Source organism: Echeneis naucrates, chromosome 3 (genome assembly GCF_900963305.1).
Source record: "Echeneis naucrates chromosome 3, fEcheNa1.1, whole genome shotgun sequence".
In the NCBI taxonomy this organism is placed as follows: domain Eukaryota; kingdom Metazoa; phylum Chordata; class Actinopteri; order Carangiformes; family Echeneidae; genus Echeneis; species Echeneis naucrates.
This window is the reverse complement of record NC_042513.1, coordinates 26453654-26467485: the sequence shown is the minus strand read 5'-3', so window position 1 is coordinate 26467485 and position 13832 is coordinate 26453654. Positions and strand designations below refer to the sequence as shown.

At 39.7% G+C, this 13832-nt stretch overlaps 3 protein-coding genes across 4 annotated transcripts in view; all 3 read left to right on the top strand.

The window, feature by feature from the left end:
• Window positions 1-1967: 1967 nt before the first annotated feature.
• Window positions 1968-4328, top strand: cox5ab (cytochrome c oxidase subunit 5Ab). The gene is made up of 5 exons (XM_029498592.1): window positions 1968-2120; window positions 3364-3480; window positions 3638-3759; window positions 3891-4013; window positions 4196-4328. Exons 1-4 carry the CDS (start codon window positions 2045-2047, stop codon window positions 4002-4004), a joined length of 429 nt encoding a protein of 142 aa, XP_029354452.1. The 5' UTR covers window positions 1968-2044; the 3' UTR covers window positions 4005-4013; window positions 4196-4328.
• Window positions 4329-5164: 836 nt separating this feature from the next.
• On the top strand, window positions 5165-11805 carry fam219b (family with sequence similarity 219 member B). The gene is made up of 6 exons (XM_029498105.1): window positions 5165-5348; window positions 5823-5931; window positions 8181-8274; window positions 8398-8475; window positions 8818-8869; window positions 9752-11805. The coding sequence occupies exons 1-6, from the start codon at window positions 5286-5288 to the stop codon at window positions 9899-9901; spliced, it is 546 nt and encodes a 181-aa protein (XP_029353965.1). The 5' UTR covers window positions 5165-5285; the 3' UTR covers window positions 9902-11805.
• A 509-nt stretch (window positions 11806-12314) lies between these two features.
• LOC115041517 (AT-rich interactive domain-containing protein 3B) overlaps window positions 12315-13832 on the top strand; it is a 43899-nt gene continuing 42381 nt past the window's right edge. The window contains exon 1 of one of the 2 annotated variants that reach the window (XM_029499005.1): window positions 12315-12739. In XM_029499005.1, coding sequence (XP_029354865.1) covers window positions 12704-12739 — 36 coding nt within the window. In that variant the 5' untranslated portion in view covers window positions 12315-12703. Of the gene's footprint in view, window positions 12820-13832 lie in introns of both variants that reach the window. The other variant, XM_029499006.1, reaches the window with a different exon arrangement.

Here is a 13832-nt window from a genome sequence, read left to right as displayed (position 1 = left end):
ATTAGTTTAGTAAACACAGTTGACTGGACACATGAAACTGATCAGATTAGCTGTTTTTATGCACAACAATGATGGCAACAACAAAAGGAAAAGAATATGAAATTATTGCCTTTATAATTGAAGTGATCAGTTAAAAAAATACAAAATAAAGCCAGTGGTGGTTGGCAAAGGACACACATAATTTTGGACCATTAGAATCCACTTTTTAGAAGAAATTGACAATAACATTGAGAATCTTTTGCTCTCTTTTGTGTGATTTTTATGATTGTGTGAGTCAATTACAGGAAATTCCTTCACTGACGAGACGAGTGACAGTTGTTCTTTCCATCTTTATCCTCCACACAGTCACGTGAGAGCTTTACTTAAGAGAAATGACAGTTCGGAGCTTCACCTTCACCTCTCTTTGTTGTTGATGTCCTTATGATAATAACTTAAAAATTCATCAAAGAGCACAAATGAAACATAATGTTTTAATCCAGTCAAAGAAAATATGTTCTTTTTTCTGTGCTTGGAGGTCAGAGATCAGAGTTTATCGTGACTGTGGGCTTTTAAAGTGCTCTGAACCTGTAAATAAATGCACATGGTCAACACACACAACTTAAAACACTAGTGTGAAGACAAAACAAGACAGACAGAGACAGAAAGAGACAGGCTGAGACAGAGAAGGAAAGATGTGCAGCAACATATTACACTAATGGACGTCTACTGTGGAGCCCTGAGCTTAGGGCGGATTAGAGTTTACCACATCACGAGGTACACACACTCGCTTTCACACACACAACAAAGTTGAATCAACAACAGTTCCACACCACAACATAATCCACTAAAGTCTGGTTGGACCGATTTCACCACACTATATGTATATTTCCTGGACTTGCACATGCATAAAACCTGAGGTGCACAGAGTACACAACTTCACTACTTCACTAAAGTAGCTTGGTCAAAATATTACTTAAGTAAAAGTACAAAAGTATTTGCTTAAAAATGTACTTATGTATATAAAACAATCTCAAGAAATACAGGAAAGGAAAGTAGCTTTATTGTCATGATACAATAGACTGATGTGATTCTGCTACAGACATGTTTATAGCTCAAAAATATCTTCAGTTAAAGAGGCCCTACAAGAACCGGTCTGTGGAGGGGTCCGGTCCAGTTATATATTACATATACATAAAATATTATTTAAATAAAATTATTTTCCTCCAAAGTGGTGGTGCCATGTTTTGGAGTGGGATCTGTATGTTCTTTGCTCTTTTATACTGGACCAACAAGTCAAACACACTTGACCTTGTTTATTAACCAAGTGCTCCCTCTGCTGGCTCCTCTGTCTATCTAATGCAGCGGCTCTCCAACTAAAGGGATGCTCCACCAATTTGACATATTAAATTAAAGTTTTCATAATCGTAATCGTAAATTCAATTTACTCTGCATGAAGAGTGGATACTGCCAACTGTGGCAGATATATAATGTCACGTTTTTGTGTTTGGGGGCCCTGATGCATATGAGGGGTGTGAACATCATGATATTTTGGTTCCTGTTGCCTTAAATTTCATTCTTCTGCCTTTTTTTGAAGTAACTCTAAAAATTGAGAAAAATTAGACCAAATGATCTGGGATCTGATTTTTAGCCACAACTGGAGGAATTGTTTATAGATAAAGCAGTTATTTAAATTGGGCAAACATATATAGATATGAATAAATCTGCAACATCAGAACATAATAATTAAAAATCAGTTGTATCATGAGTTATAAATTTTAAATTGATATTATTTAGAGTTTTTAGTATTTAGAATTTAGCCGTGAAAATCATTCAATGTCCCCCCGCGTTAGCTTGCAGCCCCATATAGTATTTTAAAAGCTCATGTGCTGCCGACGTAAATCGTCAAAATCAAAACAGGAAGTGTTTCAGAAACTGGCCAATCAGCAGCACGAACGTAGACCGCTTCGGCTCTTTCCGTTAGTCGCGTGACTCCAGGCTTCGTGCTTTTCCGTCCAGAGTCGCCCTCTTTGGCACCAGGGGACGGTTAGCATCCGCCGCGGTTAGCATGTTCCGAGCCGTGTTCCGACTGTCAGCCACGGGGGCCCGGAGCCTGGTTCACCGGTCCCGGCCCTGTTACTCAGGTAGGACGGCCTGCTGCTCTCAGCTTCCGTCTTGGTAGATAATTTCTGTGATAAATTAACCCCCCCCCCTCCTTCAAGCTAAACCCGGCTAGCCGCCTAGCTTAGCCTCCGCTCCTCTATGTATGGGGCTGCAAGCTAACGCGGGGTGACATTGAATGATTTTCACGGCTAACAATCACCGAGGGCTTAAAATTCCTAATTTCTCTCAGCCTCCTCCTCTTGTGGAGTATTTCCACTTCAGAGGCTTGAGATGAATCTGAGTTTAGAAGAAGTCACGACCTTGCGATGACCCTCCATAAGTTTGTTCACGAGCCTCAGTGACCGCAGTTTATGCGCAGCTGGCTTCAAAATGTTACCATCAACGATATGAATAAAATATTTAATGTGCTATATATAAAGCTTATATTTTTTCTGCCATGGAAGATTTCAATGATTTGGTTTGTCAGTGTGTTTGTTGGGTTTTTTCCTAACTGTCCTGATCTGACTGGGTCAGATCAGATTGAGAATACGTGCAGACCAGGACACACTTGATATGCTGATGTTGGTGCCAAGAACTGTGAATGATGTTTATTTTCTTATTCAACAATAGGCTCAGTTAGTGACATTGCACAACGTTGAGGAAGTTAGATGAGATAAACTCACCCAGGTTGGAGTCACTCCCATTTTTTTGTGTGGGTTTCACTTTTCAGGTTCAGGTTTTTGAACTTGATTTGTTGTGTGTCCGTTTAATGTGTAACACCGAAGTAGCCTCAGGTTGTCACTTGCTGCCATCACTATCTTATCTCATTACTGTCATGACATTTGATACCATTGTTAAAGCATTGCTTCAGTATGCAGTCACATTCCTGTTCCAGTAACTATCAGAAATTTTTATTTAATTTGTTCATTCAATTAATTGTATCATTTAACATTTATCAAGTTAAATATGAGATCTACTGTCTACATTATAGTTTGGCCCATTCTGGAAAGGTTCTTGTGCTGCCTGGTGTAGACAGTTTTTTGTTTTGTTGTTTTGGTGAGTATTTTAGGATTCTTACAATCCCAGAAAACTTTATACTAGCAGTGCCTAAAGGTTTAAAGTGACATAATTTTATTTATTTATTTTTTTTCAAATGACAGTGAACCTTTAGATATAATGTATGCTTTATTAGTTCATTGCTTATAATTCTATTGTTTTTTGACCATATTTGTAACCATGTGTATGATGATGATGAATAAATATTTCTTCTGCCATGTTTTACAGCTCCATTGGCCTCCAGATGTTATTCTCATGCCAAGGTGGAGACTGATGAGGAGTTTGATTCCCGCTGGGTCACTTACTTTAGTAAGCCTGACATAGATGCCTGGGAACTGAGGAAAGGTGATGGTCTCACAGTCGATGCTTCTCAATTCTGATGTGCCCATTACATAACTTCACTTTGGTTGTGGTTATATTTCCTGTTTTCAAATCTCTTTTTTTTTCAATATTACTGTTTTTGGCAAGTAATTAGGCTTTTGTATGTAATTTCAACTTAAAGGCTTGAACACCCTGATTGGGTATGACTTGGTACCTGAGCCCAAGATCCTGGATTCGGCACTAAGAGCTTGTCGGAGATTGAATGACCTAGCCAGCGCCATCCGCATTCTTGAGGCTGTCAAGGTAAGTATCGGTCTCTTTATATGTTTGCTGAGGGTGCATCTTAAGCTTTTTACAGACTGTAATGTCAGTGGGGAGAACTTCAAGGACTAATGCTGTTTTAACCAAAAGGGAAAAAAAAATTTGTATTTCAGAACAAAGCAGGCCCCCACAAAGACATCTACCCCTATGTGATCCAAGAACTCAAACCCACCCTAACAGAACTTGGCATCTCAACACCAGAAGAGCTCGGCATTGACAAGTTATAGACTGTCAAGGTGAGACAATGTGATGGTGGCTTCAGGAAGATAATTGCCTCTGCTCAGTGGCTTTACATCCTGTATGTTGATTCATTCCAATAGACTGTGAGCTAGAACTAGTTTTTAAATTGTATATTACTTACTTGCAGCTGATTTTTTTTTATTATTATTTATTTATTTTTCCCCTCCTCTATCCTCAGGTCATTTGATGTATAAAGAAAAGAGCTCTCCTGATTCTCACCTGTCAAAATTGTCTATATTGTGGATTGAATCCATGTTGTCCTGTGGTGTACAAAATGGTGGATCTAATAAAGAAAACCAGTAACTTAGGAATGTGTGTTTTTGTTTTATTTTTTTCTGGTAAACTGTGTAATCTTTTTCAGTTGTCAGGGCAGAGGCTCGCTAATGTTTGGTTGGTTTACTTGTACTTTTATTCTGATAGTTAATTTCAGGTTTTTGCGCCAGATTCTGATTGGATGGTTGGATTGTAGATCTATACTGTCCGACACAGTTCAACAGAACATGGCTACAGTCCAAACATTCAGTAGGAAAGCAGCTAAAACTGGGCAGTCAAAACGTGCTGTACAATCCCACCAATCATAAATGAATGAAACTATGCTACAATTCAACTCACCAATCGGAACAGGTCGGCAAATATGTCTGGCCTTGTGAGCAGAATACTTCTTCTGGTCGTTCTGTGTTTGGATCCCGGGGCTTTCCATTGGTTCCTGCTGGGTGCTCTGGCGTCCTCCTGTGAACCAACAGACATACATATTTAGATTAAATGGTGACTAAACTGTCTGTATGTGTGTATATGTATTATTTACCACTGCATATCTCCATATGTTGGCCCTATGACTTATCCAGACCACTCTGAGGCTTTCTTTTATTAGATTGTAAATCTTTGAACCTCACCAAACCTTAATCACTAAATAGTTTTATTTTATTTTCCTATTGGTTTTTTTTTTCCTTTTCTTTTGCCCACTGTTTTTGCATGTTGTGTTGCTGTTATTCTTTCAAAGGGAACTAAAACATAAAATGGAAAACTCGTATGGATGAAATAATCTGTAAAAGTAAGGCCTGGATTCATAAAAAGATAAGACCTCCCAGCTGGTGGCGTCTCTTTGGAGGTTGGCCAATAAACACCAGCGAAGAAGAAGAAGTAGGAAACGGACGCAGAAGAAGAAGCGTAGCTGCTCCTCAGGAAAACGGTCCGTAAAGTCCCGGACCGGTGGGGCGTTTGTCACCATGGCTGTGTTGTTGTGGACAGTTTGACAGCTGACGGACAAGATGATGAACGACATCATAGAGGAGCCGGAGAAGGACAACCTGCTGGAGCCGCAAGTTTTGTCGGTAACGTCAAGCTAACGCGGCTAACGCTAGCCTGTAAACACAGACGCAGCCGCTAGCGTGCTAGTTAGCTTAGCCTGTCAGGTTGTTTGTCAGTTCTGCTGCTGAGAAAATAAGATCGTAAAATATTTTTTGAGAGGCTAAGAATATGTTAAACGTTAAAACGTAACATTTCGTCGAGTGTCATATCTTTGAAAAACATTAAATTCGTGGTCTCTTCCTGTTGACCGAAAGGATTGATGGGAAAATTGGAGGCGCTTTCTCTTTTCAAAATTTCAAACTTTATTAAGCTGAAAGAAACAAACATACAGACAAATGTTCTTTCCCCTAAAAAGCTATTAGAGTTGATTTACACCATCTCAGAAACTGTGTCATCTGGCCATTTAAATATTTCAAGATGTTTTGTTTCATTATGTGTCCATTTACCTCGCTGCCATAGTTGAGGTACAGATTTCTCTGTCCTTTCTCCAAACCAAGGGGCCAAGCGGCGGCACCAGACCGAAGACTGCTGATGGAGGTATCAGGCCTGTGGAGAAGAGAGGACCTTACATCATGTCCAGAGCTCCAGCCATCCACCTCAAACTACGTGAGCATTTTCTTGACTCATCATAAGGCATGAAAAGGACCGGTTATTAACATGCTGGAGCGCGGGTCAGAGATCCTCTCATGATTATTGTTCCTCCGAGGCCAGCTGTAGTGTATACTAGCACAGAATGACACAGCTTAGTCATATGGAAGTCATGAACTCAGAAAAGTGCCAGCAAATAATGTTATTCACTTCAGATCTTGTATTAACATGAACCCAGGACACAGTAAGGACGCATTCAAAGTTGATTTGGGCCACACGGCCTCATTCTGAATACTAACGTGTCACATTGAAGGACCACCTACTCAAGTGATGACCTCTGACCCTGTCCATTTAGTTCCACCACATTTTGTTAATGAACTGAAAATATTTTTGTAGAGTGAGAGCAGTTTTGCTGGGTCAATCGTGTGCCTGAACTTAAATGGGTTTGATTTCTTTCCAAAGTGCCTTATCACACATTTTGTATTTTATCTACCTTTGATCAACGCTGTTGTGACACTAAATTCCAATTGTATTGCATAAGTAATAAGTAACGTTCATGCCATTATTTGTTTATGAAAGACCTATTGAATATTGTTTTGGATGTGTGTCACGCAGTTTACTGCTGTGCCAAGATGTGCGAAAAGGTGCTCATCAAATTCCAGTATCAGCGGTTGGCAAATAATTTTTGATGTGTATTATCACCACCAAGTGGATTACAGTCCCTATACTTTGATCCATGGGCTCCCTCATTGACCCAATTTTAATCCCTTCTCCACCACATTAAGTGCTAACCCACATCAATCAGATTTAAGTGAACTTTTATGGCTCTCCAACACTGTCGGTATATATCCAGGTTTTAAAAGAAATAAGCAACAAAGAAATGTGGATTTTTAGTTATTCATCAATGATTTTCCTTTTATAAGCTCACTAACAAAGGTCATGTCACCGCCCTTATGCCTACATTTCTGTCAAGGTTTTCTATAAGATTGTCAGTCTGATAAATTTAAACACCCTCCGGGTAACCATGCTTTTCCTGTTTCCAGTGGAGGAAGGTGACACCATCCCAAACCTTTTTTTAGTTATGTTGTGTAGACACCCTGTACAACTAGTTCAGTATGATATTTCATGTGTTTGTTATCGAAAGAGATAAAGTGTGAGTCACTTGATACACGTTCGAACTAAATGCCGCAAACTCGATACTAGATCTGAATGGGGTCTTTGTGATATACAAAGCTGTAAAAATCTCTCGTAAATCTCTGCATTACACCACTAACTGACTGTGGCAATGCTGATTCTTATTTTCGCATGACATTTACATAGCAGACTTTCCACACAGAGAAGAGGTAATGGGTTTTTGTTTTTTTTCTTTGGTGTGAAGTCACCATGGTGTTGATCTGTCATGTGAGACCTGAAAGACACATGACATGTATCACAGACTCTTTGTGTCTCAGTTTTAAAAATGTTCACAACCAAAGCTAATGTGCAGCGGAGCCCAGGTTGTCTGCTGGATTTCTGCTTTTTGTATTTCATATCTTTGAAGCTTCTTATTGAACCAAATTTGAACAAATACACTTGGACAATTAATATTAGTAACTTTTTGGTTGTCTGCATCTTAATAAATAGTTATGTGTAATCAATGTTCCCTAATTTCCAGCCAACACTCTGGATTGAATCTGTGAACATGTTTTAAAACATCAACAAGCTTCTTGCCAAGTATTGATTAAAACTTTTTAGCAAAGGTTAGGGTTAAAACCCTAACCCTAACCCTAATAAGGCTTGTGAGAGCAGAACAAGACCAACACATTTTCATATTTGTTTGGATATGTTACACAGCACAGTGAAAACCAAAGCTACACCCATGCTACTGTTTCGGTCAGAGTTCATCATTCATTTGTGTTGAATCTGCCCAGTAGCTACGAAACATCATCATAAATTTAGCTCAGCTGCCTAATGTAACGTCAAACCTTTACAACGAAGAACTTGTTCTCTTTCTTGAAGGGGGGTGTGTGGATGTGGCAAGGGTCATGAATCTGAACGTCCTAAAATGAGGGCATTACTTCACCTGAGACAATCTTTAGATGTTTCTTGAGTGATATTTTAGACATTTTTCAATAAAGGCCTTCAGTCATGTTTTGCTGAAATTCTGATTACCCAATATGACAGGAGAGAGTTAAATCCTGTTGATATGATTAGTGACTGTCCCAGATTCAAGTCTGCTTTTGACCATTTTACAGCAGAAACAAGTTTCCTATACTGATCATCCACAGAGAAACACAGGGAGATGGCGAGGAAGGCACTGAAGAAGAAGGCCCTGTCACCAGGACCTCCAGTCATGCATCAGCCAAGACAAGGAACCAAGAGGTGAGGACGGAAGGAGGACGAGGACAAAGAGGAAGCCGTCTTTTGTGATGTCAGCATAATGCAAAAGGAGAGTAATTTTTTTTAGCATTTTTTTTTTTTAACTATTCCTCTTTCTCCTTTTAGGACAGTGAAGTATAATAAGGGCTACGCTGCGTTGAGTCAGCACGCCGAAGACACTTTGGTTGCTCTGGACTCAGACAGGCAAGTTTGACAGGCAAATGTGCAGCTGGTTGGGTTGCTGAACTTGTACAAGTGAACTCTGAACACTAATTATTCGTCCTTTTTTTTTTTTTTTTTTTTTTTTTTTTTCAATTTGTTTTCCATGATATTATTCTTACAAGCATACACATCTAAATTAAATGAGACTAATTCTGTAACTAATTGTTCGAGCATAACTACAGATAAAATAGTTGCATGTAATTTCTTAGTTAAACTCACCAACTTAAATCGTGCTTTAAATTCAGGTCAACTCAGTTTTGACATTTTTGTTGTTCTAATGTCCATAAACATGTTTTCAGCTGACAGAACTTCTTGTCCTTATAGTGAAGAAGAGATCGATTTCGACCAGTACTCCTCAGGATACTCTTCAGCTGAGGTGAGTTAGACATTCTTCAAATGTTCTCAGTCACTACACAATCAAACTGGCTGTTTAATCTTCTTCTGTTTAATCAAACTTTCATCCATCCATACTATCATTATCGACTGGGCTTTATTTTTTCCTACGATGTTCTTTCTTTCCGATCTCTATGCAGTGTTTCCCGAACACTTTGGTTTTGCTTCCCGGGCTGGCACAGAGTTTATAGTGTAACTCTGAAACTTTTGTCTCGCAGAACGTGCACATTCTAAATATTTTTTTTAAAAGAAGGAAAAAAATTGCATGATTGGTTATCAGTAAACAGGTGAGAGGAATCAGTTTGTCTCCAGGTACATGAGACCTCAATAAACAAAGTTATCAAAGATGTGGAACACTTACACTGACCTGAGGCCACATCTTGTTTGTGCTCTCATTCATTTATACCTGCTGAAGACAATTACAGAGAGCCTGTATGTGGAAACGTGCATTTCATTTTTGTACATAAACTTAGTTGCTATCAGTGACAGAAAGTGAGCCTCCAGCTGTCTCCTGACCTCAGATGTGTAGCAAGTACGAGTGCTATTTACATTTAAATTCAGTCATAGCTGTTTTCTCACATTGCTATTTAATGACTGAAGAATTCATATATTTACTGGAGACATTCGTACTTCCACAAACACAGTAATGTAAAATATCACCAAGGAGAGGGGGAGTACATGAGGTGGGGATTTGAAAAAGTAAAAAACTTTTAAATAATCCTTTTTACATCTGATTTGCAACAGTAAATAATAGAGGACAGTAAATGTAGTTCTTTTGGCAGACAAAAGCTAAAGATCAATATAAAGAGATAAACAGATATCTGTTCCAGGTTTAGTAGCTGACGTCCTTCTCTTCACACTCCAGGTCCACCCTGATTTAAGCAGACAGCTTCTTCAGGACGGCTACCGTCTGGATGAGATCCCTGATGACGAGGACCTGGACCTGATCCCGCCCAAAGCCATGGGCTCCTCTGTGTGCTGCTGCTCCGAGGGCCCGTCCTGCTCCATGCAGTGAAGCTGGAACCGAGACTCGACCCTTTCAGAGGTGTGACTCCATCTCCAGCTGGTGTGTGGGGCCTTCTTTTTCACCCAGCTCCACCGCTGCGCTGCCTGAGGACTTCCTGCCCCGGAGCCAAACTGCCGCTCCCGCAGTGCTCACCCTATAAGAAGACGCGGATGGCCGTGAGAACAAGCCTTATCCACTATGACCCCAAAGCTTGACTAACTTTAATTTTTCTTTTTGTAAAACTACAGGAAATACTAACTATGCCTCTGCTTCAAATTGAATGGGAAAGTTTTTGATCACATGGAAATGTCCGTGTTGAGCCTGCGGAGAGCTGGTTCATATCTGAACGGGTCTGCGGGTCACTAAGCACGACACGCATACAAGTCTGGTGAATTGTGTTTTAATGTTCCAGCCTTTTGTCGAACTGGATCATTTTGTCGTACTTATTTATCAACTGTTGATAAGGCTCCTCAACCATTTACATTCCCTGACTACTGTTACATTAACTGGATTTTTTTCTTTACTGTATCTGTTCTCAGAAACTTATTCCAAAATTAGATTAAATATTCATTATGTTAACAATTGAATTGATATATAGGATTGCTTCTGTATCTTTATTTTTTTTTCTGCCTGTAATCTCAAAAACACAAAATACTCCCTTCAGCAGCAGGTTTAAAGATTTAACCAAATCTATTACTGCTACAAAAATGTTGTCATACAAACAAAACTTATTCCATATTTAAAACATTTGGTTATGTGGTGGAGATATATAAGGTTTTTTTTTTTTATTTGCTTAAGAAAATTATTTGGCACAGAAATATTAAAATATTAAATAAGGATAAGTTATTTTAGAATGTATCTAATTTTCCCACAAACTGATGTGTAGCCTTTTGGATTAAAACTCTGCTGAGGACATCAGAGTGAGTATCGACAGCAGATCAGAGTAACATTATTTTATCAGTTTAGTTTGTTTTTGAAAATTGTTAAAGGTTAAAACCAGTAAATCAGATTTGCATTCCACTTGAAGTAGATGGTTTCCAATGTTGGGCTTTTGACATGTAACACTATTTACAACCATTCTTTTGTATTTGTGTCATTGTGTGTCTGTTTTTCTTTCTCTCACAATAGACACAGGGCTGAAAGAGACAACATCTGTTCACTCATATTTTACTATCACTGTTCATTTTGAAACATGTGCATCAACAACAACAGTAACAAAACAAAAAAAAAAAAAAAGTGGGATTATTGGAGCAAAGTGACTGTGATCACTTTCTCAGGAGACTTTTTTTTTCTGGATGTCTGAGATTGGAAAGTGATTAGCCTTTCACTCACATTTGTAAAATGTCAAAAGTCTGGAAATTGCACAGCTGTTGAAAAGCATGGAGGTTTTCTGTTAGGATGAACTGTGTGGCCTGAGTGTCGCATTGATGTTTGTCATGACGTGATGATGGTTGTGTGTCACTGCGTGTAAGTCAGTTATATGTATGAACGGTGTAGCAGACCACTTTGACCACCATGGGTGAAAGAGACAAAAAACAAAGTTCTCCAGCAGTTTGGGGGGGGGGGGGGGGGGGGGTAAAAGCTGATTCAACACTTAAGTGTGAACTAAATGCTTTAAGGTTACCTGCTGAAATTAAAGCCCCCCCCCCCCTCAGATCTGGATCTGCATGGTGTTTTTATGTACAGAAATAAATTGCACTTAACACCTGTGGTCAGTAGCAAGTACACTTGACTCACTTGTACTATGCAACAATTGGGACAATCTGCCTGTTACACAACATTGTGACGATAAAGTGTTACTGAGTGCTAAATGCAATAACTGACAATGTTATTTTATGACAGCAAACACTAATGTTTTTATTATTTGATTGTATCGTGTATTGGTTTACATAAATAAATGAAACTCAGTTATTTATCTGTGGTAGTTCTGACTGTTATTAGTGGTTGATTGGTGGTTAAAAAAAAAAAAAAAAACAGTAACCAAAATGATCACGGTGGTTTTTGGTACCTGAAGGGGGCAGCAGGAAGCCACCTATTGCCCCCGCTGCTGCCCCCCCAGAGCACCTTCCCCTGAGCTCTGTATAATTCAGGTAAACATTGCGTCATATCCATTTTCACATTTTCACATCGCATTTAGATTTGTCTAAAATAAAAATAAAAAATAAAGAAAAGTGAAATTTGTCTGTAAAAACGGACTTTCCTCTGATTGGGTGGAAATAAATTCTATTAATTTACAGAACTGTTGAACCAACTCAAATTTTTGTGTCATCATTTGGATGGCTAAATGAAATGTTATTTAAAGTGATAAAATGTGATGGAGGTGAATGCAGACTTGTTGCTGAGGCGGGGCGGGCCTACTGTTCTGGGGGGGGGGGGGGTCACTGAAGGGGAGGAAAAAAAAAAAAAACAGCCGAGTGAAGGGAGTCACCTCAGCGCTTTCCGAGATATGAACCCGGGCCGTTTTCCTGCCGCTCCTCTCTGCTCTTAGACAACCAGACGGGGAGAAGATCCGGGCTGCTGAAGTCCATCCGGAGAAGTCAGGCGTTTTCTTTCTTTTCTAATTATTATTATTATTCATTTTCTTACGCTGAAGGAGCAGACAGAAATCTGCGGTGCGCGCACACGATCTCTCTCTCTCTCTCTCTCTCTCCCCCCCACCCCCTTCCACCTCGCCTCGTGCGCGCGCGCGCGAGCGTGTGTATGCGTGTGCGTGTGAATGAATGTGTGTGCATGTGTGTGCGTGTGTTTACAAGTGTTTGAACGAGTGCCAGAAACGAGGGAAGAAGGAGGATAAAGCCGAAGGAAGGAGGGATGGTGGACAACTCCAGCAGCAGTAAGGCGCAAATGGTGAGTGGCGCTCCGGTTTGGCGCATTTCTGAGAGCGGAACGCAGAAAGAGGCTGAAAGATTCAGGCAGCACAACGTTAGGTGTGTTTTATTTCTTTTTATTTTTAACTGGAGGAGGTGGGGTGGTGGGGGGGGGCTGGTGGAGCTGAAGGGGGAAAGAAGACCAGGCTTTTCAGAGCTAATTTCACTTTATGGTAGGTTATTTTATACTTTACTTTTTTTTTAAAAACGTTTATTCTCAGACCGGGCGGCCGCAGTGAGACACAAACACAAAGTGGACGGAATGAATTGGATACTTTTACTGTTTGTTTGGACGGAAACTTGTCTGTAAACCTCTTAACGCAGTCGTGATCCACGTATTTTGAGGATGTGGCAACCAGCCAAATGCGGAAAAAGGTGCCTGTGAAATCTGTAGAGATCTACGTGTATTTAGACCGATGCTTATTTCCTTGCAGTTGTGTTGTTGATGTTGTTGTTTTGCTCACTTGTGCTGTTTGTGTTATGAAGTTGTCTGGAGGTCAGTTTACTCCTTTTCATTTTGGTAACACAGCGTTTTTTTGCTGGAGGCTGTTTGGAGACGGTTTCGACTTTAGACATTTTAAAGCAGTCCACTTCTTCAGACTGGAGGCCTTTCAAAAAATAAAATCACTGTACTTCTGTTTTAGAAGCTTACAGTGAATTCTAGACGTTTTTTCCTCCTCTGGTCTCATTTTCCTGTGTAACCTCAGAGTCAGTGTTCTGTGTGAATTCCCCCAAAGCGTATTATTTTTCATCGCAGTAGTAATTTTGTGTGACAGGACTCCACGTAAAGGGCACGCTTAGTTTCAGATAATGTCAGTGGATTGTCCTGCTTCGTTGTTTCTGTTCTTTGTGAACTCAAATTAACCCTAACCCTGCCAGCCAGTTTGCACTTCTGATTATTTCTGTGGATATTTCCAGCTGTACTGCTGCAGATTTTTCAGTTTCCAGTTAAAACCTGTTCCTGGCCTTTAAAAAACGGAATATTTGGACTCGTTCTGTTCCTCCTTTTTGGTTTCCGTTGTGGTATTTTTGTTGCCTGTACTTTATACCTGTCTGGATATTTGGATTTCAGT